Source organism: Peromyscus leucopus, chromosome 12 (assembly GCF_004664715.2).
Source record: "Peromyscus leucopus breed LL Stock chromosome 12, UCI_PerLeu_2.1, whole genome shotgun sequence".
Classification (NCBI taxonomy): domain Eukaryota; kingdom Metazoa; phylum Chordata; class Mammalia; order Rodentia; family Cricetidae; genus Peromyscus; species Peromyscus leucopus.
In genome coordinates this window covers 80606112-80629672 of record NC_051073.1, presented here as the reverse complement: position 1 = coordinate 80629672, position 23561 = coordinate 80606112, and the positions used below count along the sequence as shown (strand labels likewise).

At 41.3% G+C, this 23561-nt stretch overlaps 1 protein-coding gene across 1 annotated transcript in view; it reads right to left on the bottom strand.

The window, feature by feature from the left end:
* LOC114710546 (sperm-associated antigen 6) overlaps positions 1-23561 on the bottom strand; it is a 110509-nt gene that overhangs the window by 34686 nt on the left and 52262 nt on the right. The window contains exons 5-8 of the mRNA XM_028894711.2: positions 12692-12897; positions 11143-11316; positions 10084-10236; positions 6432-6623 (exon numbers count right to left, since the gene is read on the bottom strand). Coding sequence (XP_028750544.1) covers positions 6432-6623; positions 10084-10236; positions 11143-11316; positions 12692-12897 — 725 coding nt within the window. The remainder of the gene's footprint in view (positions 1-6431; positions 6624-10083; positions 10237-11142; positions 11317-12691; positions 12898-23561) is intronic.

The following is a 23561-nucleotide window of genomic DNA, read 5'->3' as shown; positions in this document are numbered from 1 at the left end:
AAGGCATTCCATGCATATGGATTGGTAGAATTATTTTATTTATTTATTTGTTTGTTTGTTGAGACAGGGTTTCTCTGTATAGCTTTGTGCCTTTCCTGGATCTCACTGTGTAGACCAGGCTGGCCTCAAACTCACAAAGATCTGCCTGCCTTTTCCTCCGGAGTGCTGGGATTAAAAGTGTGCGCTACCACCGCCTGGTGGGATTGGTAGAATTAATGTGAAAATGACCATTCTAGCAAGATCTATTTACATATTCAATGCAATCCCAATCAAAACTATCCTATAATTCATAAAGAACAACAAAGACCCCACGTAGCCCAAGCAATCCTGAGGCAGGGTGGGAATCAATCCTGGAGGGATTGCTGCTCCAGAACTTAAGATATCTTACAGAGACATAGCAATAAAAACATAAGGTTTGGGCACAAAAACAGACATGTAGACTGATGGAAGAAAATAGAAGAACCAAACATGAGCACACATGTGACATGTGATAAAGATGCCAGAAATAAGCTTTAGCTTATTTAGCTTATTTCTTCTTTAGAAGAAAAAAATCTTCAGCAAAGGGTCATGGGAACTGGATGTCTACACAAAGAATAAAATTAGAGCCATATCTATCACCTTGCCAAAAAAAAAAAAAAAACTATCTCCAAACTGATTTTAGACCTAAATGTGAAACCTGAAACTGCTAGAAGAAAACAGGCAGCACTCTACATGTTATGGCTGTAGGAAAGCACTCTCTGAATAGGTCTCCATTTGCTCACAGGCCAGGGTCAGCAGTTGACAAGTGGGACTTCGTAAAAGTAAAAAGCTTCTGCACAGACAGAGAAATAATCAGCTTAATGTAGAGAAAGTCCACAGAATGCGAGAGAAGCTTTGATATCTCTGCACCTGACATCCAGAATCTCTAAAGAACTCAAAAATAATCAGAAAAAACAAATGTCCCCTTTGAAAGATAGGTCTGAAATGTGAACAAAGGATTCTCAAAAGAAAAAATTTTAAAGGCTAAGAAATATCTCACGAAATATTCATTGCCCATAGCAATTAAAGAAATGCAAATTAAAACAACATTAATTTTATCCCAGTCATAACAGCAAAGATCAATAAAACAACCAACAACAAATCCTGGAGTGGGTGTGGGGAATGGGACACCCTCATTATTTGTTGGTGGAATTGCACACTGGTACAGCAGTCTGGTAATCAGTGTAGACAATTCTCAAAGGCTAAAAAGAAATCTATAATATGACCCAGCTAGGCCACTCCTTGGCATATACCCAAAGAACTCAAAATCCTATTGCATGAATAAGTTCAGCTATGTTCATTGCTGCTCTATTCATAATAGTTAGAAAATGGAAAGCACCTAAATGCCCTTCCTTTGATGAATGGATGGTGGAAATGTGATAACTATACACTGTGGAATGTTATTCAGCTGTAAAGAAAAATGAAATCATGAACTTTCCGGGTAAATGGATGGAACTAGAAAAGATCATATTGAATGAGGTAACTCAGACCCAGAAAGACAAACACTCTCTCATCAGCAGCTCCTAGCTTCAAATTTTCAGATGTAAGTGTTGTCCTCTCTGCTCATCATGATCTTCTCTATGTAACAGAGACCATTACAGAAAACCACAACCAATCAAACTGCAGAATTTTTTAGCCCAGCTCCAAAGGATACCTCTACTCCTTCACCTAACACATGGAAAATATTATGGAATGGGGGGGGGCAGGTAGAAAGGTTGTAAGAGTCAGAGGACCAGGGAGTTTTCTGTGAGATTGTGTCTTGTAGGAATGTCAGAAGCTACACCCATGAAGTCTCACCATGAGCCAAACAAGGACAACAATAGGCATGTTAAAGTGGGTCAGGGAAAGCCCAGGAAGCCTCAGCCCTATGTAGAGAACTATAAGCAACTAAGAATGCTGAGAGCAGGAGAAAGAGTCTTCCCCAAGTAAGAACATACCAATTGGCTATCCCATACCAAATGGCCAGCTCTGAAGACATACATGGGAGTAACATTATAAAGAATATACTGAGCAGGTTATATTCAGGAATATAAGTGTATAGACATATATATATATGTATATATATACATGTAACAATATCAAATGAAAAAAAGAGGTGATGAATTGAAAAGGAGTGAAGAAGGGTATATGGGAAGGTTTATGGGGAGGAAAGGGAAGGAGGAAATTACATTATATTATAATCTCAAAAATAAAAGAAATAATAAAAATACAAAAATGACCCAGTTTTTCAGATGCCAGGACTTTTAACATAGCAGAAGGCTTACCTAGCATGAGCAAGACCCTGAATTATATTCCCATCACTACAAAGTATTAATAATAATAATGACAAAAGATCTGAATGGACATTTCTCCAAGAATACATATCAATGGCAGTAAGTATAGAAAGATATTCTAAGCATTAATGACCACTAAGCAAAACCACAAAATGGCAACAATCAAAATAAACAAGCAAATACTGATGGTGGGAGAGTGAACAAAACTAGGACAAAATTCGCTAGTGGGAACGTAAAATGGTGCAGTTACGATTGAAAAATATTTCCACTTTTGATAATATAAGCTGCCAGAGGAAGCCTCTCTGATGATGACTGGATAAGACACTGATCATATTTGTCTCTCTGGGTCTGAGTTACCTCACTCGGGATGATTTTTTCTAGTTCTATCCATTGGATGCAAATTTCATTATGTCATTTTTAATAGCTGATACTCAATTGTGGATATTATTCTGTTGAGGGATATCTAGGTTACTTCCAGTTTCTGGCTATTACAAATAAAGCCACAATGAACATGGTTGAGCAAGTGTCTTTGTGGTAGGATGGAGCATCCTTTGGGTATATGCCAAGAATGGCATAGCTAAATCTTGAGCAAATCAATTCCCAACTTTCTGAGGAACCACCATATTGATTTCCATAGTGACTGTACAAGTTTGCACTCCCATCAGCAATGGAGGAATGTTCCCCTGGCTCCACATCCTCACCAGCATAAGCTGTCATTTGTGTTGTTGATCTTAGCCATTCTGACAGGTATAAGATAGAATCTCAGAGTAGCTTTGATTTGTATTTCCATCATGGCTAAAATGTTGATCATTTCTCTAAGTGTTTCTCAGCCAGCTGAGTTTCTTCTATTGAGAATTCTTTGTTTAGACCTGTATCCCATTTTTAAATTTGGATATTTGGTTTTTTGACATCTGGTTTCTTGTGTTCTTTTTGTTTGTTTGTTTGTTTTCAATATTCTTTTTGTTTGTGTGTGTGTGTGTGTTGTTTTGTTTTCAACGAGATTTTTTATTTTAAAAAAAATTATTCATTTTACATACCAACCCCAGATCCTCCTCTCATCCCTTCTCTTGCTTCCCTCAGCCCCTATCTTCCCCCATCCTGACCCACCCCACATCCCCTCCTCCAAAAGGATAAGTCCTCCCATGGAGGGACAGCAAAGTCCAGCTCATGCACCAGGAATAGATCCTGATCACAGTGCCAGGGGCCCCTTAAACAGACCCAGCTACACAACTGTCTCCCATACAGAGAGGGTCTAGTCTGGTCCCATGCAGGTTCCACAGCTATCAGTCGAAAGTTAGTGAGTTCCTACGAGCTTGGTTCAGTTGTCTCTGTAGATTTCCCCCATCATGATCTTGACCCTCCTTTGCTCATATAATCCCTCTTCCCTCTCTTCGACTGGACTGCTGGAGCTCATTGATATTAGTCCTTTATCAGATGTGGAGTTGGTAAAAATCTTTTCCTATTCTGTAGGCTGCTGTTTTGTTCTAATGATGGTGTCCTGTGCCTTACAGAAGTTTTTCAGTTCCATGAAGTCCATTATTAATCTTTGATCTTAGTACCTGCACTATTGGTATTCTAATCAAAAAGTCATCTCCTGTGCTGATGCATTCAAGGCTATTCCCGAGTTTCTCTTCTACAAATTCAGAGTGTATGGCTTTATGTTAAGGTCTTTGATCCACCAAAGATACTAGAACTTAGGGGTGAGGGTTCCATGTAGGCACCAGCTCAACTTCAGTGAATTATGTGGGTGTTGTCCTCAGCAATGAGGCCCTGACATCAGTTTGTGGGGAGCAACCTTTTGTCTGGGAAGCAACCTAGGTTGTTTGGGGACTTCCATGGGCCGCCTTTGGCTAACAACCCAATTGAATGTAACCTAGCCTTACCACTGGAAGCCTCCTCTGGCTACAAGAGTTGGCCAGTTGAGACTCTGTATCCCCCATTACTATGAGTCCTCATAGTAATTCTAGGAAGTTTCCATTGTATTAGGTTTCCACATCACCCCCAAGTGCCCGCCAACTCCAACTGTCTCTCCCCTGTGTTCTCTCCTTCTGTCCCATCCCCCCCACCACCTGATTCCCCCACTCTCATCCCCACTTATCCCCAGTCCACTCATAAAATCCACTCTATTCCCCACCAGGGAGATCCCTATGTCTCCCCAACATCCCTACTCTTAACATAACCTATCTGGGTCTACAGATTGAAATACAGAGGTTCTTAAATTAATCTTTGGTGATGGTTGCAATTCTGTAAGTATATTGAATACTCTTTTAATTACATACTTTAAATGGGTAAAATGGATGGTATATGAATTACACTCAATAAAGCTTCTAAAAATGAAATAACAATTGTGAACACAATAGATACTAATTAATATTAAATATTCTAGAAATAGTATACAATAGGTACTAAATAATAACAAATATTCTAGAAATAGTTTTGAAATTAACTGATCCAAATGTCAGACTAAGATAAAACATTTAATAGCGATGCTTCTAAATCAAAATAAATGAAAACAGACAAATATTTTATAATATACATAGATAAGCTTACCAGACAAAATACTTCAGTTTTTATTGAAGTGCTTGGAATAAGACAGGTGCAGACAGAAAGTAATATCATGTGACAGCATGGGGGAAATGCTAACAAGCTGCTCTGATTCTCCCAGGTTGGACCCAGTTATGGACTAAGGAGTGTTTGCAGAAGGCAATTGTATTGGTTATTTTATGTCACTTGACGCAAGCCAAAGTCACCTGGGGAGAGGGATCGTGGCTGAGAAGAGTGCCTCCATACAATGGGTCTGCAGGCAAGTCCATCCAGAATTTTCTTGATTAATGATTGATGTGGGAGGGCGCAGCCTATTGTGGGTGGTGCCAACCTTGGGCAGGTGGTCCTAAGTTGTAAAAAAATCAGGCTGAGCAAGCCATGAGGAGCAAGCCAGTAATCAGGGATCCATCATGTCTTCTGCTTCATTTCCTGCCTCCAGGTTTACACCTTGAACTCTCTCCCTCAATAAGCTATGACCCAAACTAGATAAGCCAAATAAATCCTTTCTTCCCTAAATGGCTTTTGATCACATTGTTTTATCACAGCAATAGAAACCATAACTAAAATATGGCATGCCTTTTGGACAAAATGAACTTCAGCATGGTCTTCTAGTTTGAGAACTGCCAGAATAACAAATGAAAATACCACAAAACAGTTCTTGATGTTTTCAGATACACTTTTCCCCAGCAAGGTAGTGTCAAATCAAACAGAGTTGACCAAACTCAATTCTAAATCTATAAAACAGCAGTTGATATAATCCAAGAGACTTTGGAGACGAGGGGAAGAATGGAGGACCCCCTTCAACAAGATGCTCAGAGGAACTGAAGTCTCAGGAAGATTTTGCACTGTTAATATCAGGACTGACAACAGTTCATTTTTCAGTTTAATATAAAGAGAAGCTGCTGAAAGCAAATACTTAATTTCTATTAAATAAGCCACATTCAATAAACTCAAACACATGAGGAAGGAAATCGGTGGCTGATGAGATGGCTCAGTGAGTCAAGGTACTTGCTGCCAAGTCTGAAAACCTGGGTTCAATCTGCAAGGAACATTGAACTTTGAACACAACAGAGGGAGAGAACCGATTCCCACATATTGTTCTCTGGCCTCCCCATATACACCATGGTGTGCATGTGCACACAAATACACACATGCACAAATAAGACAAACATAATAAAAATTTTAAGATTGCATGAAAATAATTCTTCATAGAAAACATCAACAGAAATATAGACTAAAAAACATTGATTTTATAAACAACTTGATATCTATAGAGAATGTTTTTTAAAACACATGATTAATCCATTTTTAAAGGAAAGTGATCTCAATTATTTTGATTTTTAAGACAGGGTCTCATGTAGCCCAGGTTGGCCTTGGAGTTTCTATACAGCCAGAGATGACTGAACTCTTCCCCTCCTGTTCTATCTTTGGAGTACTGGGACTCTAAGTGTACCACCATACTTGACTTTAAATTTATTTCTTGATTTAGAAAAACAACATTGTCCATCAGAAAATTAAAAGATTTTAAAACACACATCAAAAGAGAACTAGTTCTATCTAAGCCATCTTCCCAAACCACAAAGAGTAAATACTCACTTTCACCTGCAAGTCCTCGGAGCTCTCCGGTGACATGTACAAAGAGAGCAGAACTGGCAGCGTGTTTGTGACCGCCACAGCCCTGGCGTGCTCCGGCGTGTGTCTTCCCAGCTGTCCTAAGGCCCAGGCGGCAGCAGCCTTAATGTGATCTTCTGGTTCTTCTGAGAGACAGATTGACAACTGGGGTACACCCTGCCAGGGACCCGAAGAGCAAGTGTTATATACAAATCTGGGGCAGACTTGTAGAATCTACCCTGTCTCTCAGACATCGAAAGAAGTCATTTTGGCTTCATCCCTTTCTCCTGAGTGATCAAGTAACAGCACATCAGGCCTGCCGTTTAAGTCGGCTATGTGGCTAGAACCAAGCTGTGTTAATTATCTGTAACGAGCCAACTTAACTATCCTTGTATCTCTAATAGTTTTTACTCCCAATGGCGGGACATTCAACGGAACAACACATGCCACACACCAGGCAAACACCAACGCTACTGTGACCAACTAAACTGTTTAGGATCGTAAAGCCCTTATTTTCCCTTGTTTAAAAAGTTAACAATGCAGAGCTGGAGAGATGGTTCAGCAGTGAAGAGCACTGGCTGTTCTTCCAGAGGTCCTAAATTCAATTCCCAGCAACCATATGGTGGCTCATGGCCATCTATAGTGGGATCTGATGTCCTCTTCTGGTGTGCAGGCATACATGCAGACATACATACTCATGTACATAAAATACATAAATAAATCTTTTTTTAAAAAGTTAACCAAGGACTGAGGATATAGCCAAGAGCCCTGGTTTAGCATATGTGCAATCTTGAGTTCAGTCTTCATCAACACACACACACAACACATTAATTTAATTTTCACCAATTACAGTAAATCTGAGAACAACATTATTATGATAGAATAAAATTTTAACAATATGGGCAAGTGGAATATATCCCACTAATATCTTTCTTGAAGTAGCACTTATTTATTATTTATCTATTTATCTATTTATGTCAACTTAATTATAGTTTTGCTCATCCTAACATGATTGAATGCCTCAGCAGGATGAATCCTTTTGTTATACTAGTAGAACATGCTTACATTTTATATCTTAAGCATTAATGTTAACTAATAATAAAAACATAACTACCTAGAATACCCCAAACACATCACAGTTCATGTATCAAAGGAAAATAAATCAAATTCTAATTCCAGACTCTTGGTGAGCATATTTTTCTAATTTGAGACTTTACCCCAAATTCAGTACCAAAAAAAAAAGAGAAAAGAAAAAGAAAATCAGTATCAGAAGGCCATGACACCAGGTAAAGGTTAAAATTATTAGGTTAGAGTTCAGTTTCCTGAAGAGACCTACCGTATTTTTCCATCTGTTCTTTCCTACAGCTACACTCTGCGTCCACCAATACAAAAGCTCAGACCTCCTTCAGAGAGAAGTGATGCTCTAAAGAGCACAGACTTGTAGATTTAACCAGACGGAGGCAGAAGAGGAAGGGAAACAGCTCATGGACCCCGTGCCCAGCTCTGCTTACAGGCTCACTGGCTGTGAATGTGCCATGACACAGAGTTACAGACTGCCACTGAACACTGGGCATCGTTTCCCCTCCCCTTCCCTCCCTCCAAACTTTCCCATACAACCCTCCTTGCTCTCCTTCAAATTCATGGTCTCTTTTTTTTATCATTATTATTAAGATATTTTCTATTCATTTTACATACCAACCACAGATTCCCATTCCTGCCCCCAGTCTTCACCCCCAACCCTTCCCCCATTCCACCTCCTCCAAGGCAAGGTCTCCCATGGGAGTCAGCAGATCCTGGTACATTCAGCTGAGGCAGGTCCAAGCCCCTCCTCCCTGCACCAAGGCTGTGCAAGGTGTGACACCTCAGGCACTAGGCTCCAAAAGGCCAGCTCAAGCACCAAGGACGAATCCTGATCCCCCTGCCTGGGGGCCTCCCAAACAGTTCAAGCTAAACAACTGTCTCAAGTATCCAGAGGGCCTAGTCCAGTCCCATGAGGGCCATGGTCTCTTTTTTCATTAATTGCTATTAGTGTGTGTGTGTGTGTGTGTGTGTGTGTGTGTGTGTGTGTGTGTTCCTAAATACATAAATACAATCTACCCCATTGGTGTAATTTTGCTTGTATGTGTATGTTTTCAGGGCTGACTATTTGGGATTAGAAAAATGGTCTGCAAAAGAGGGAAATGATGTAATTACATTATAATCTCAAACATTTTTTTAAAATGGTTTTGTTTGTTTGTTTTTTGAGACAGGGTTTCTCTGTGTAGCCCAGGCTTTCCTGGAACTCACTATGTAGATCAGGCTGGCCTTGAACTCACAGCGATCTGCCTGATGCAGCCTTCCAAGTGCTGGGATTAAAGGTATGCCCCACTACTGCTTGGCAAAACAAAACAAAACAAAGGTTTTAAAAAACTAAGCATTATCACTAGGACAAGGAGAGAGTGCTACTCGGCTTTGTGCTTTGTCTCAAACTACTGCCCCACTTTGATCTCTGAGAAACTGAAAAACTGAAGGAAAAGCTGGTGGCTGAGGGGACGCCCCCTGGAGTTGAGCTGGAGCCCAGGAGTTAGCAAATGCTGCCCTTTCATCACTGTCCCCACGTGGTAAGCAGGGAGCAAAGACCCTTGTCAAAAGCTCACAGCATCTCTGCTAGTCACTGCCAACACCTGAGATAACATAAGAACAGCAACAGAAGAGCAGGATGGAACGGCAGAGGCGGCTCATATTCTGGTTAGTGGAATGGTAAAGCACTCACGTTCCTATTTAACACACAGCAGCAAGCCCTGTATGCTGCCGAGACCACACACCTCAGAGGCTCACCACACACTGTGACTACACAGCCTCTGAAGCATTCCTCAGGAGATCGATATTTCTGCACCAACACATTTTATGAGCATCTACTATGGCCCCAGGCTGCACTACATTGTGAGTTTGTACAAAGTCTTAGATTGATATAAGTCAAAAATAAAAATAAAAAAATCCCCCAGAGCAAAGAAACAAGAGCAGAACACTGCTGTCTGCTGTGTGCTCTGCCAACCTGTACCTGAGGAAGGAAACCTGTCCTGAGAGGGCTGTGTTCTCCACAGCCAAGCAATGGAAAGGAAGGAATGCAGAGACCACTGAGAAGAGAGAAAATGATTAATGGTCAAATCGTTTATGATGGGTTTTGTTTATTTGGTTTTGTTCCATTTGGTTTGTTAAGACAGGGTCTCACTATGAAGACCCAACTGACTTGGAACTCATGAGATCCAAGTGCTAGGATTAAAGGCATGTACCACAATCCAGCTATGATGTTTTTAACCACAGTGCTTTGCGTGTTTGTAAATAGGCAAATTAATATCTATATATGTAGATATACATATATATATATATACACTTAACATAATTTTCACATAACTGTAATACTCAAAGGTGGTAATAATTATTGATCCCAGACACTGAGTAAGGCAACATTTTCTATTACCTCAACCTTTCTTCAAGGCTCACTCTAGGAGACAAGCACTAAATTCAACAGTAAAACAACTGGGAAAATGGGTGAGTTTTGCTCTGTTCAGTTATATTTTCTCTTCTGATGGAGAACATCCATTTATGGTTCCACCATAGAACAGCCCACTACATCACCACCAGTGAAAGCACACACCTTGGAGATGATCACCGCCATGGCCAGGTTCTCAGAGTGAGCGGCCACGTAACCCAGCATCATGATGCCAGGCAGCCGTATATTCCCTTTGCAGGACCCGATGCAGTCAATCACGGCAGCCACACCTCCTGCGTTAACAATCAGCTGAGAAAGCTGAGGAAAAAAGAAAAGCCCAGATAATGTAAGATGATCTTTATTGCCCACACTTTATTTAGGACTTAAAATAAAACTGATAAATATGACTTAGAGAAACTATTTTACTTTCTAAAGAGATACGTAAGTATAACACTCTTGCTGTTTACAGGTACACTCACCGAGAGGAACCTTATTCTGTAATTCAGTTTTCTTCACATCAATGGGACAAGCTTTATCCCTGTTATAGTGGATGTTTAAATCCTTCACCTAGACACTAATAAAGCTAGTTCATAACTAGCTAATTACTCAGCTAATATTAATGACTGAAAGCTCAGACACTTGGAACGGTCTAACCCACTTGCCCCTTTGCTGGCAATGACTAGTAAGCTGAGTGTACTTCAATTATGGAAAATCTCCTGCAAATAAAGATCAGTGAAGCACAATGTGTAATAAATTTACATGTAATAAAATTAAAAGTGGTTAAGCAACGCTTGCACAGAAAAGGTAAAACTTCAGAATGAACACAGGTTTTCTTTGTGTTTGTTTTTCCCATGTAAATCTACAGTACTGATACAGGCCAGGGGGTCTTGAACCAACCTAGAAATGTAACATATCATTTCATTGCTCCTAGCTGACATAAAATGCTAGGGATGGCAGAGGTCCAGTGTCCCTACACCTAGAAATGGAAAAGTGATTAGAAGCTAGATTTTAAACTCCAACTACGTTATACAATCCAGTGATCCTCCACCGGGGGGCATTCACAGCCTGCAGGACATTCAGCAATGTACAAGCTGCCTTTTGAGTGTCACCACCCGAGAGGGGACTGCAGTCACCTTGTGGGCAGGGGCCAGGAACACTGGTGCTCACTAAAATTAAGTATAATTGCAACCTGAAGTTCACTTTCCGCTGTTGGTTTGTTTTTACCTCGGGCGTATGTTTTGCAATCTCTCTAATTAAAGTACAAGCATTTTTCTTCACATATTCATCTTTGTCCTTCAGACAGGTGAGCACAACCGGGAAAATCTCTGCTTCGACAACCATCTCTGCCAAGTCCACAGAATGCTTTGCAATTTGACTGAGAGCTGAAAGGACTTGACGCTGTTGAGGAAAAAAAGAAAGAAACATTATACAGAATCCAATAGTCCATCTTATAATTCAGATGTAGTTTTAAAAGACTTATAATATTCCCATGCAGTGCTTCCTAGGCATGAAGAAATTACAGAGAGCAGTTGAAGTGTGGCATTGTGTGGCAGGGTTGGAGCCTCCCTGAGGGGAGGCCAGGAAGCTATTGGTGAAGGCGCAGCTTTCATTGCAGTGGAAGCCTTAGGCCTGAAGGGGTCATCGGGCAAAGCTGAGGCTGGGCACCATGGGGCAGGGTCAGAATTACTGAAGAGGCTGGGAAGATACAGCCTCAGTTACAGCAGAGACTCCAGCATATTGGAGCTACAAAGGACAGGGCAGGTGTGGAGTGAAGCTGGCCTGCGCCTACCAGACAAGCTGTATGTGCTGTGGACGGCAGAGCTGGAGAAGAACCTTTGGAGACCAGAAGACCAGGAGTCAATCAAAGATATCAGGCACTGAGCTATATTGTTGGAGTTTGGTTTTGCTTTGCTCCGATGTGCCCTGGTTTTTCCATCTTGGAATAAGAAAAGTAAGTGACATTTTTTTACAGGAGCCCACAGTTAGGAGACTCTGGATTTTTAAAGAGACAGTGAAGTTTTAAAGTGTTGGAATTTCTGAAGGTTATGGGGCTTTAGAAGTTGTTCTGTATTTATAATATATTAATATATTAATGTTAAATCTGGGGGACAAACAAGAAAGAAAAGGTTACGGTTTAACATGATGTGCTTATATGTCATAGTTGACAAGAATGGAATGTCATTGTTAGCTTCAGCTGTCAACTTGACACAAACCTACAGTCACCTGGGAAGAGGGAACATTAAATGAAGAACTGAACAGATTGGATTGGCCTATGGACATGTCTGTGAGGCAGTTTCTTAGTTGCTAATTGACGTAGGAGGCTTCAACTCACTGTGGGCAATGCCATCCCCAGGCAGGTAGATCTGGGCTATAAGAAAGGAGCAAGCAGGAAAGCATATCAGCTTTCCTCCGTGGTCTCCAGGCCAGTTCCTGCCCCCAGTTTCCAGCCATGAGCTCCTGCCCTGGCTCCCCTCAGTGATGGACTCTAACCTGTAGACTAAAGAAACCCTTCTTCCCCCATGTTGCTTTGGTTGTGGTGTTTTTTAATCAAAACAGCAGAACAAATGAAACACAGTTTCCCCAATCTTATCTTTACTGTATAATCCTTATAGTATTATTTTCATATATTAAAAGACCAACTACATAACATATTTGTATGTTTTCAAACATATTTACTGATTCTTTTTACTATATAACATCAATATGTACATATTTTCATTTTCTTAGACTATGAAAGCACTGGCTTGTCTGTCTTTTGACCCCGTTTTATTACCTTCAATTTTGCATCAGGGTTGAGGATCATCTGGGCTAAGTGAGCAATAGCTCCAGCATCCACCACTGTCTGTGCTAACTCTGGAGAATGCTTGGAAATATCACTGAGGGCAGAGGCAGCAATCCTTTTCAAAGCAATTTCTGGCTCCTGGATACAGAGAACCAAAAGAGGAATTGCTCCTGCATCCACCACAGCTTGAGATAATTCTGTGGGTCCAAGAAAAATTAGTAAGTGACTTTGGGTGACTGACTCTTGGGAAAGCCATTTTTCATACTGACAGGTACAGCAAATAAAAAGGATGACAGTATATTTGACTCTCTAGACAGCTGCATTTTAAGTCAGTAGATGGAGTAGGTGATTGCCATTTCTCTCACACACTTGAGAGAAACAAAAAAGAACTCCAAGCATTATTTATATAATTCACTAATATAATATTCATATTCTATGTTAATTATTGACCACTGGGCATGGTGGCATATGCCTCTTAAAAAGATAAGGCAAAGCCGGGCAGTGGTGGCTCACACCTTTAATCCCAGCACTCAGGAGGCTGAGGCAGGTGGATCTCTGTGAGTTCGAAGGCAGCCCGGTCTACAGAGCAAGTTCCAGCACAGGCTCCAAAGCTACACAGAGAAATCCTGTCTTGAAAAAACAAACTAAAACAAAACAAAAAGGTAAAGCAAGAAGTTTAGGAGTTCAAGGCCAGCCTCAGATACATAGTCAGTTTGAGGTTAGCTTATGCTATAAGAGGCCCTGACTCAAAGAGAAACTCACACCACACAGTTCAAACATTGACCTTAGAAGAAGCAAGCCAGAACTGACCTTGAAGCCTTGTACCTGAGGACTAGCTCTCACAATGTCAGAAGGTGCTATGCAAGTGGCCAAAAGAGAAAGCAACCAACAGTGCTGTAAAGCTTGTGAATCACAATGACGTCCAACACGACAAGATATCCTTGATAGTGCAACAGCGGTGCTTTTATCTTGTGGGTAGCCAACAGCTAGCTGTCTAATTAGATTTAAGGTCTGATCAACAGGAGGGAATTCATGGCAGGTACTGTAACCCTAAACAACTACTACTGGCTAGAGAGGTTATAGAGACCCGAGACCCCACCATTTTCCCAAACCAATACAATCTATAACTGTATTCTAAGTACTTGTCCTTGTACTTGGCAAAGGAAATTTTTATAGAGATCATGATTGGTTACATGTAGAGAATAACTGACCAACCATGGGAAACCCAGCCCCAAATGATATATCCACATTGCAACTCCTATACCTGAAGATCAGGGGGGAAAAAATCACAGAAGAGGTGGCAGAAAGATTGTAAGAGCCAGAAGTCCAGCACATCTGCTGCAAGATTGTGTCTTCTAGGCAAACTGTACCTATAAAACCTCAACAATATAGGTCTTGCCAAAACAAGACCTCCATAATAATGATACAAGCTGACATACCAAAATGGATACGGGAAATTTCATAAGACTCCACCCTAGATGAAGAGCTACAGGCAAACACTGGTTGCTGAGAGAGGTAGAATCAGTTTTCTCCAGGGACAAGCTCCCTGATTGGTTATCTAATATCAAGTGTTCAGCCTTAAGTATACATACAGAAGAGCAACACTAGATAGATTCAATATGGTGTGTGTGTGTGTGTGTATGTGTGTGTGTGTGTGTGTGTGTGTGTGTGTGAAATAATAATAATTAAAGAATTTGAGAGGAAGTATAAGTGTGTGGTAGGAGATGTATGGGGAAAGGGGGTAGAAATGATAAAAATGCAATCTCATGTATGAAATTATCAGAAAAACTAAAAAGTTCAAGTTCAACAAAAAAAAGTCCATTTGACTTAAATTATATCTTCTTAATATGTGTCTACTGGAATGTAACAGGCCTAACATTTCTCTCATGAAAATGATACTAATTCACCAACTCATGTGTTTCCAGTCTCATATATGGTTTCTAAAAGTAAACTACAACTCTTTAAAAATACAATTAGGGCTGGAGATGGAGTTTAGTGCAGGGCACTTGCCAAGCATGACTGAGGCCCTGGGTTCCACCCCCAGCATAAATAAATAAATAAACCATTAACAAGAACATAAACATCTTTTGTAAAACAAATTATTTCTCTTTATACTCCAACACATTTTATCCTTTTTTTTTTCAGAGCTGAGGACCGAACCCAGGGCCTTGCACTTGCTAGGCAAGTGCTCTACCACTGAACTAAATCTCCAACCCCCACATTTTATCCTTTACTGGACATAAGAGGGGCAGCTGCACATTTGAACTCACAGCAGTCATGACAGTCTATATAGACAAGACCTGTGCAAGCTTAGCCAGACAAATCCCAACATGCAGAGGGGAGGTAAACAAGAAGTCCCATCCCTAGCTGCTAGGAGAGGTAGAGTTGGTTTTCTTGTAGAGTATATCTCCTAGTAAGTTGAGCATTTTCCAGCTAAAGGCCACACATCAGGAATATATGAGCAGCAGAAATTGAACTTCATGGATATATATTTTTTAAAAGTTGACATAAATTTGGGTAGATATGGAAGGAAGGGTTGGTGTATCTGGAGGAGCTGAAGGAGGAGTGAATATGATCAAAACACATTGAACGAAATTTTCAAGACTGATTAAAAAACTAAGCATGACAGGTTATTTGATCATTCTTTTTTGGGGGGGTCTTGGGGTTTTGTTTTATTCGTTTTTGAAAATAGCTCATTAAAATATGCAAAGAACCCACCAAAGTTCACAGAGTGGAAGAGTAAGTAGAACATTCCTTTGCCCTGAGACGTGAGTTGATCATTCTTTTTAAGGATGATTTAAAGAACTTTTAATTTAAAGAATTACTGATATTAGGGCTAAAAAAATAGTTCAGCGGTTAAAATGACCCAGGTTTGATTCCCAGCAGCAACATGGCAGCTCACACCATCTGTAACTCCAGTCCCAGGGAATCTAGCACTCTCTTCTGGCCACCACAGTACAGCACACATGTAGTACACAGACATACATGCAAGAAATTACATAAAATAAAAATGAAGGTGTTGTGGAATAGAATATTTGTTTAACTATGTAAAGATGTGTTGCATTTGTTTAACTATGTAAGGATGTGTTGCTGTTTTACCATACCTGCCTAAGGTACCTGATTGGTCTAATAAAAAGCTGAATGGCCAATAGCTAGGCAGAGAAGGGATAGGCGGGGCTGGCAGGCAAAGAGAAAAAGGATGCCAGCCAGTCAGGGAGGAAGCAGAAAAACAGGATGGAAAGTATGTTGATGAGGTAAACCAGCCTCCAGGCAGCACAGAAATTAATAGAAATGGGTTGATTTAAGTTGTTTTTTTTTTTTTTTAAAAAAAAGCTAGATAAAAACAAGACTAAGATAAGGCTGAGCATTCATAATTAATAATAAGTCTCTGTGTCATGATTTGGTGGCTGGCAGTCCAAAAAAAAGCCTGCTACATGAAGGTTTTTGGTTTGTTTGTTTGTTTGTTTGTTTTTTAATTACTAGGGCTGGAAAGATGACTCAGTGGTTAAGAGTGCTAACTGCTCTTTTAGAGGACCTGAGTTTGCTTTGCAGAACCCACAGCACACAGCTCACGGCTCCAGATTCAGGGAGTCTTACACTCTTTCAGGCTTCTGTGGGCACCTACATATATGACATATACTCAAACAGACAGATACATGTACATAAGATTTTTAAGAATTAGTATTATATACTAGAAACATCCATTTATTCGTACTTTAGTTGCTGCTTTTATTTATGCCCTTATTTAAAAGGTTATCTTTTTACATTTATTAATTTATTTTGTGTGTGTATGTGAATGTGTTTGTGTGTGCGCATGACACACATGTGGAAGTCAGCAGAAAGCTTGTAGAATCAGTTGTCTGCTTTGACTACGTGGGTTCTGTTAATCAAGCTTAGGTTGTCAGGCTCAGAAATATTACATTTTTAAATGTTAAAAGTTACTTCATTGTTAGCATTTTTAGATGTAATAGAGAATGAACTTGCATGACTATTAAGCCATTTATTACATACAGCTAGAGAACTTAATGTAGTCTCTGACAGCCAAGTGTTTTCAGTACAGGAATATTTGCCCCTGATGACCTCATCACTGTGGGTAGGCTACTCCCCCTTGAGCCGCAGGAGGCACACGAGATGCCATCCCGTAACACTCCTCCATCTCCTGGAGCTTTCTGTAATTGTTTCTAACAGAACTATAAGGCTGATACACATACCATTTTTAGATAATAGCAATATGTGAGACTGGGATAAACAAGCATTTTCTTCATAACTCTTCGAATGCCTGTGCTTCCTTAGGACCTGCCTGGAGTTTTTGGCTTATTTGGTTCTTTTCCTAACACACTGGGGCTGGACTGACTTGTACCGATTTTGAACCAACAGCTGTAAAGTGAAGTGGATCAAAATCTTTACCTTTAATAATCAAAATTCTCAGTACAAGCTTAAGGTTTACAGAAGAGAACACAGGTAAAAGGGAGGACTTTGAAGATCTACAACATTCATAAAGTTAGCACCAACACTGGATGAGCGGGATTAGAATTGACTCAGATCAGTGTCTCACTCAGACATCACCAGAGGAGCTTCCTCTTACACTAGATGAGAACTAACAAAGAGACCCCCAACTGGACAATGTGCAGAGACTGAGAGACTTTGGGACACACGGTCCCAAATGGTGTGTCTAGTCAAACCCCTCCATTCAGGGCTCAGGGAGTTACGAGGAAGAGGAGACAGAAAGATTGCAAGAGCCAGAGGGGATGGATGACTCCAAGGAAACAGAGTCTTGCAGACACAGCAGACGGACACACATAAGATCTCAGAGACTGTGGCAGCATGCACAGTGCCTGCACAGGTTCAAGCCCATGGAGTTCAAGCACTGAGACAGGGAAGTAAACAAGAGCTCCCATCCTTAACCAAAAAGCTATCTCCAATTGTCATCTGTTTGCAAATGGAAAATGGGTTTTCTTCAGCGGAGTCTCACTGGGTATATAAACCACACTTAAAAGCAGGCCTCATGCTCAGCAGCAGAGGGCTAACACAAAATGAACTCTTTATTTTTGTAGACTTTTGTCTCATACGGCTTTGTTTGGGCATTTTTAATCTTACTTGATTTCTGCTTGAACATTATGGTTTCCAATTTAGTGTTTTTATGGCTTCTGTGTGAGTGTCTTGTGCCCTTCCTTTCTTTCCTTCTCTCCTTTCTTTCTTTTTGTTGGTTCTGGTTTGTTTGTTTGCTTGTTCTCTAAAGAGAGAGAAAGAAGGTATGGAGTAGGTGGATGAGGATATGGGGAGGATCTCGGAGGATCACGGAGAGGGAAACTATGATCAGAATATATTGTATGAAAATTTTTTTTTTTTTTTTTTTTTTTTGTTTTTCAAGACAGGGTTTCCCTGTGTAGCTTTGCGCCTTTCCCTGGAACTAACTCGGTAACCCAGGCTGGCCTCGAACTCACAGAGATCCGCCTGCCTCTGCCTCCCGAGTGCTGGGATTACAGGTGTGCGCCACCACCGCCCGGTGAAAAATGTTTTTAATAAAAAGTATATATAAAGAACTAACTCACGTTGGCTGAAAAGGAGGACAAAGCAGAGAAGAATGCCTCTATTATACAACCTCAGATTAAATTTTATGCTTTCTTAAATCACCTATGGAAGGATTTCTGGACAGGAAAAAACGACAGTCTTTCCACTTTAAAGTCTTGAAGCCATATGTTGTTGTTGCTGCTGCTGCTGCTGTTGTTTGGTTTGGTTTGGTTGTTTTTGAGTGTTTGTGTATGTGTGTGTATGTGCACGCGCGCGCATGCGGGCATGAGAGAGAGGGGGTATGTACATGATTACAGGTGCCAGGTCAATGTGCACACATGTGGGTCAGAGAACATCTTTCAAGACTTAGTTCTACCTGAAATCAGGTCATCAGAGTTGGTGCAGAGTCCTTTACCCGCTGAGCTGTTCCTCCAGCTCACACTTTACTTCAACGGCTGAAACTAGGCTGAGTAAAGAAGCTCCAGAGCAAGTACTTCACAGCCCGCATCCTGCTCTTCCCCTCTCAAGCCCCTGACTTCTGCGGTCATTCCAGGTCATACACTAACTTCTGAAGATCTAGAACTAGGAACTGCAGATGAGCGAGAACATGAAGTACTTGTCTTTCTTGGTCTGGGCTACCTCACTTAATATAATCTTTTCTAGTTCCATCCTTTTACTTGCAATTTGCATGATTTCATTTTTCCTTATAGCTGAATAGTATTTCATAGTGCATATGTACTATATTTTCTTTATCCATGCATTGGTTGAAGGACATTTAGGTTGTTTCCATTTCCTAACTACTATGAAAAAGGCATCAATGAATGTGGCTAAGCAACAATCTGTAGATTTTAGGATGTGGAGTCCTTTGATCATATGCCAAGAAGTGACATAGCTGGGTCATACGGTAGATTTATTTTTTACTATTGTTGGGATTCTCCATAATGACTTCTAGAATAGCCGCACCAGTTTGCTTTCCCATTAAAGGTGAATGAGGATTCCCTTTTCCCCACGTCCCCTCTAGCATTTGCTGTTCATTGTTTTGTTGATCTTTGCCATTCTGACTGGAGTAAGAAGAAATCTCACACTTGTTTTAATTTCTCTAATTGCTGAGGATGATGAACACTTTTTGAGGTACTACTTAGCCATCTCATTTCTTCCTAGATTGTGGGAAGCCCGGCCCCAGTGGATACATCTGCATTACAGCTCCTGCATCCATGGCTCAGAGAACACATGGAAGCGGGAGTAAAATGATGATAAAAGCCAGAATATCAGGAAGTCTGCTGTGAGAGCTGCCTCTTCTAGAATGCCGCACAGACAATGCCTGAACAATGACAGTATCGATAGACATGCTGGTTCAGTAGGGGGAAATCTCCTGGGGTCTTACTCCTAGACAAAGAACTACAGGCAATGAATGACTGCTGAAACAAGGAGACTTAGCTACTCCCAGGGACGAGTCTCCCAGTTGGTTATCCAGTACAAACTGGTCAGCCCTGAAACCACATACACACAAACAACAAAACCACACTGGGGAGGTTGTGTGTATACATATGTGTGTGTGTGATGATAAAAATCAAAGAAAAAGAGGCTAATCTAAATATTTAAGTTGAGAATCAGTTTTTAGTTGAATTAAAGGTGAAAAAATTCACTAGTCACAGCTGATGTGAACAAAGTCAAATGTGACTAATGGTCACCATGTTGACAAAAGAGACATAGCATTATACCATAAATCACTACATTTGGACCATCAGATATTCTATCATAAGTAAAATGCTTTAAGACAATTAGCTTACTTGTAAAGTAACCTGGGTCATTTATCTAAAGCCACCTATAAGATCAAAATGGGGCCAGGCAGTGGTGGCACACGCCTTTAATCCCAGCACTTGGGAGGCAGAGCCAGGCGGATCTCTGTGAGTTTGAAGCCAGCCTGGTCTCCAAAGCGAGTTCCAGGAAAGGCACAAAGCTACACAGAGAAACCCTGTCTTGAAAAAAAAAAGGTCAAAATGGGTATATGTACCACATTTTATTTATCCATTCTTCAGTTGAAGGGCATCTAGGTTGTTTCCAGGTTCTGGTTATTACAAACAATACTGCTATGAACATAGCTGAGCAAGTGCTCTTGTGGTATGATTGAGCATTTCTTGGGTATATGCCCAGGAGTGGTATAGCTGGGTCTTGAGGGAGGTTGATTCCCAATTTTCTAAGAAAACACCATATTGATTTGCAAAGTGGCCATGCAACTTTGCATTCCCAACAGCAGTGGAGGAGAGTTCCCCTTGCTCCACATCCTCTCCAACATAAGCTGTCTTCAGTGTTTTTGATCTTAGCCATTCTGATGGAGTACTACTCAGCAAAGAAAAACAATGATATTATGAAGTTTACAGGCAAATGGATGGATCTAGGAAAAAAAATCACCCTGAGTGAGGTAATCCAGACTCAGAAAGACAAACATGGAATCCAAACTCAGAAAGACAAAGTTACTCATAGGTGGATACTAGATGTAAAGCAAAGGATGACCAGACTGCTACTCACAACTCCAGGGAGGCTACCTAGTAAAGAGGACCCTAAGAAACACACAAGGATTGCCCAATGACAGAGAAATGGATGAGATCTACATGAGCAAACTGGATGTGGGGGGGGGGTGGATAAAGGGCAAGGGTTGGGGGAAAGAGAGCTTAGGGGAGTGGGAGATCCCAGCTGGATCAAGAACAGAGAGGGAGAACAAGGAAAGAGATACCATGATAAATGAAGACCCCATGGGAATAGGAAGAAGCAGAGTGCTAAAGAGGTCCCCAGAAATCCACAAAGATACTTCCACAATAGACTGCTGGCAATGGTCGAGAGAAAGTCTGAACTGACCTACTCTGGTGATCAGATAGCTAAACACCCTAACTGTTGTGATAGAACTCTCATCCAGTGACTGATGGAAGGCAGATGCAGAGATCCACGGCCAAGCCCCAGGTAGAGCTCCAGGAGTCCAATCAGCAAGAGAGAGGAGGGATTATATGAGCAAGAGATATTGAGAGCATGATTAGAAAAAGCACAGGGACAAATAGCCAAACTAGTGGAAACACATGAACTGTGAACCAATAGCTGAGGAGCCCCCATGGAACTGGACCAGGCCCTCTGGATAAGTGGGACAGTTGATTAGCTTGAACTGTTTGGGAGGCCCCCCAGGCATTGGAGCCAGGACCTGTCTTTAGTGCATGAGTTGGCTTTTTGGAACCTAGGGCCTATGCTGGGACACTTTGTTCAGCCTAGGTGAAGGGAGGAGGGAACTGCACCTGCCTCAGCTGAATCTACCAGGCTGAGCTGAATCCCCAGGGGAGACCTTGCCTTGGAGGAGGCGGAAATGGGGGGGTGGATTGGGGGGAGGAAGGAGGACAGAGGAATCTGTGGCTGATATGTAAAATTAAATTAATTATAAAATAAAATAAAAAGATCAAAATGGGCACCCAAAATATGTCAGCTAGCATAATACAGTATAGTTCCTATTTTCCTGTGGACTGTTGTTCTAACTTCATTTCTGATCAAAAACAATTAAGGGAAGGAAAAGGTTTATTTAAGCTTACAGGTTACAGTTTTTCATTGAGGTAAGTCATGGCAGGAACTTTAAGTAAAAACTGTGTAGGAGCACTGCTTTCTACCTCACACACTGGCTCATGCTTAGTTAGCTATCTTATACTTCCCAGGGAGCGGTGCCTGTGGTGGTTCCAATGAGAGTGCCCACCCCCATATGCTCATATGTTTGCATACTTGGTTCCCAACTGGTGGAACTCTTTCGGGAAGATTAGGAGGTGTGACCTTGTTGGAAGAGGTGTGTATGTTGGGCTGGGCTTTGAGGTTTCAAAAGCCCATGTCATTCCACAGTTAGCTTTCTCTCTGCCTTGTGGTTGTGGGTTCTATGTGAACTCTCAGCTACTGATCCAGCACTACGCCTGCCTGCCTGCCTGCCTGCCGCCATGCTCCCTGACACGATGATCATGGACTCACCTTCAGAAACTGTCAGCCACCAGGAAACTCTTTCTTCTGTAAGTTGTTTTGGTCATGGTGGTTTTTTCATGACAACAGAATAGTAATTAAGACAAAAATTGGTACTAGGAGTGGGGTATTTCTGTGGCAGTCTTGACTGTGTTGTTACTTTGAGGGAAATGGAAGACTTTAGGACTTTGAACTAGGAAAGCAGTTGGACAATGTAAGTAGGGCTTAATGAACCATCCTGTTAGGACATGGAAGACAACAGAGCTGAGAACTATGCAAACTGTGGGGGCCCAGCTCAAGGTTTCACAAGGGAACAATACCAGCAACTGGGGTAGAGACCATTCTTGTGATATTTTGGCAAAGCATGTGGCTGCTCTCTGCTCTTGTCCTAAGAATCTGCCTGAAGCTAAATAGAAGAGTTTTGAATTAATTTTGTTGGCAGAGGAGATTTCGAGGTAGCCTAACATTGACGCTACCATATGGTTATTAGTAAACACTCTTATGCAGATTTACAATGAAAAAGAACAAGTGGAGCAAAAGAAATACAAAATGCCCCGTTTGAGGAGAAAAGAGCATCAGGAACGTTGATGTTAGAGTGAAGTCTGTACTGAAAGAGATAAGGAGAGAGGAAATAAAGGGAGTGGTGCCCTCGGGGCAAGACCCCACCGGCTGAAAGAACTGCTCTAAGGAATTACCTGTTGCTAAAGAGCAACAACAAATCAAGGCTTATGCAAATGTAATTCAAGAAGGGGGCCAGGATCCATCCCAGGCAAGCAGCAGAAGGTGCAGCATCTGCCACCTGGTTCCTGCTTTAGAGTCGTGGCAGATACAGGAGTAAAGAGTTTGTAGAATTTTCCCACAGGGAAAGTTGCTGAGGCCAGGCATGTGGCAGGAGAGTTCCCACATTGAGCCTTGGAGAAGCCATTGTGTGAAGCTGTGAAGGTGAAGCCTGGATTATGTTGGAGACCACAGGATGTTGGAGATGCCAGAGTCATGGGATACTAATGTCTAGAAAATAAAACAAGTTCAAACAATATTGTTCATCTAAAGAAAATGTCATGATGTACACACAGTGACATAAAACCAAGCTGAAGCCTTAGACTAAGGGATTTCAGGTGCTCTCAGCAGACCTCTGCATCTGCCTCACTGGACAAACTTGCGTAGCTTTGGTGCAGTGTGAAGGGGCTTGGATCTGCCTAAGCTCAGTGTGCCGGGCTCTGCTGTCTCCCCATAGGAGATCTTGATTTGGGGGATGTGGGGATGCAGGGTGGCTTGGGAGAGAGGGCTAGGAGGTGGGAGGAGGGAGGAGGGGGAATCTGTGGGTGGTATGTGGAGTGAGTAGAAATTTTCTTAATAAAGAAAAATGAAAAAG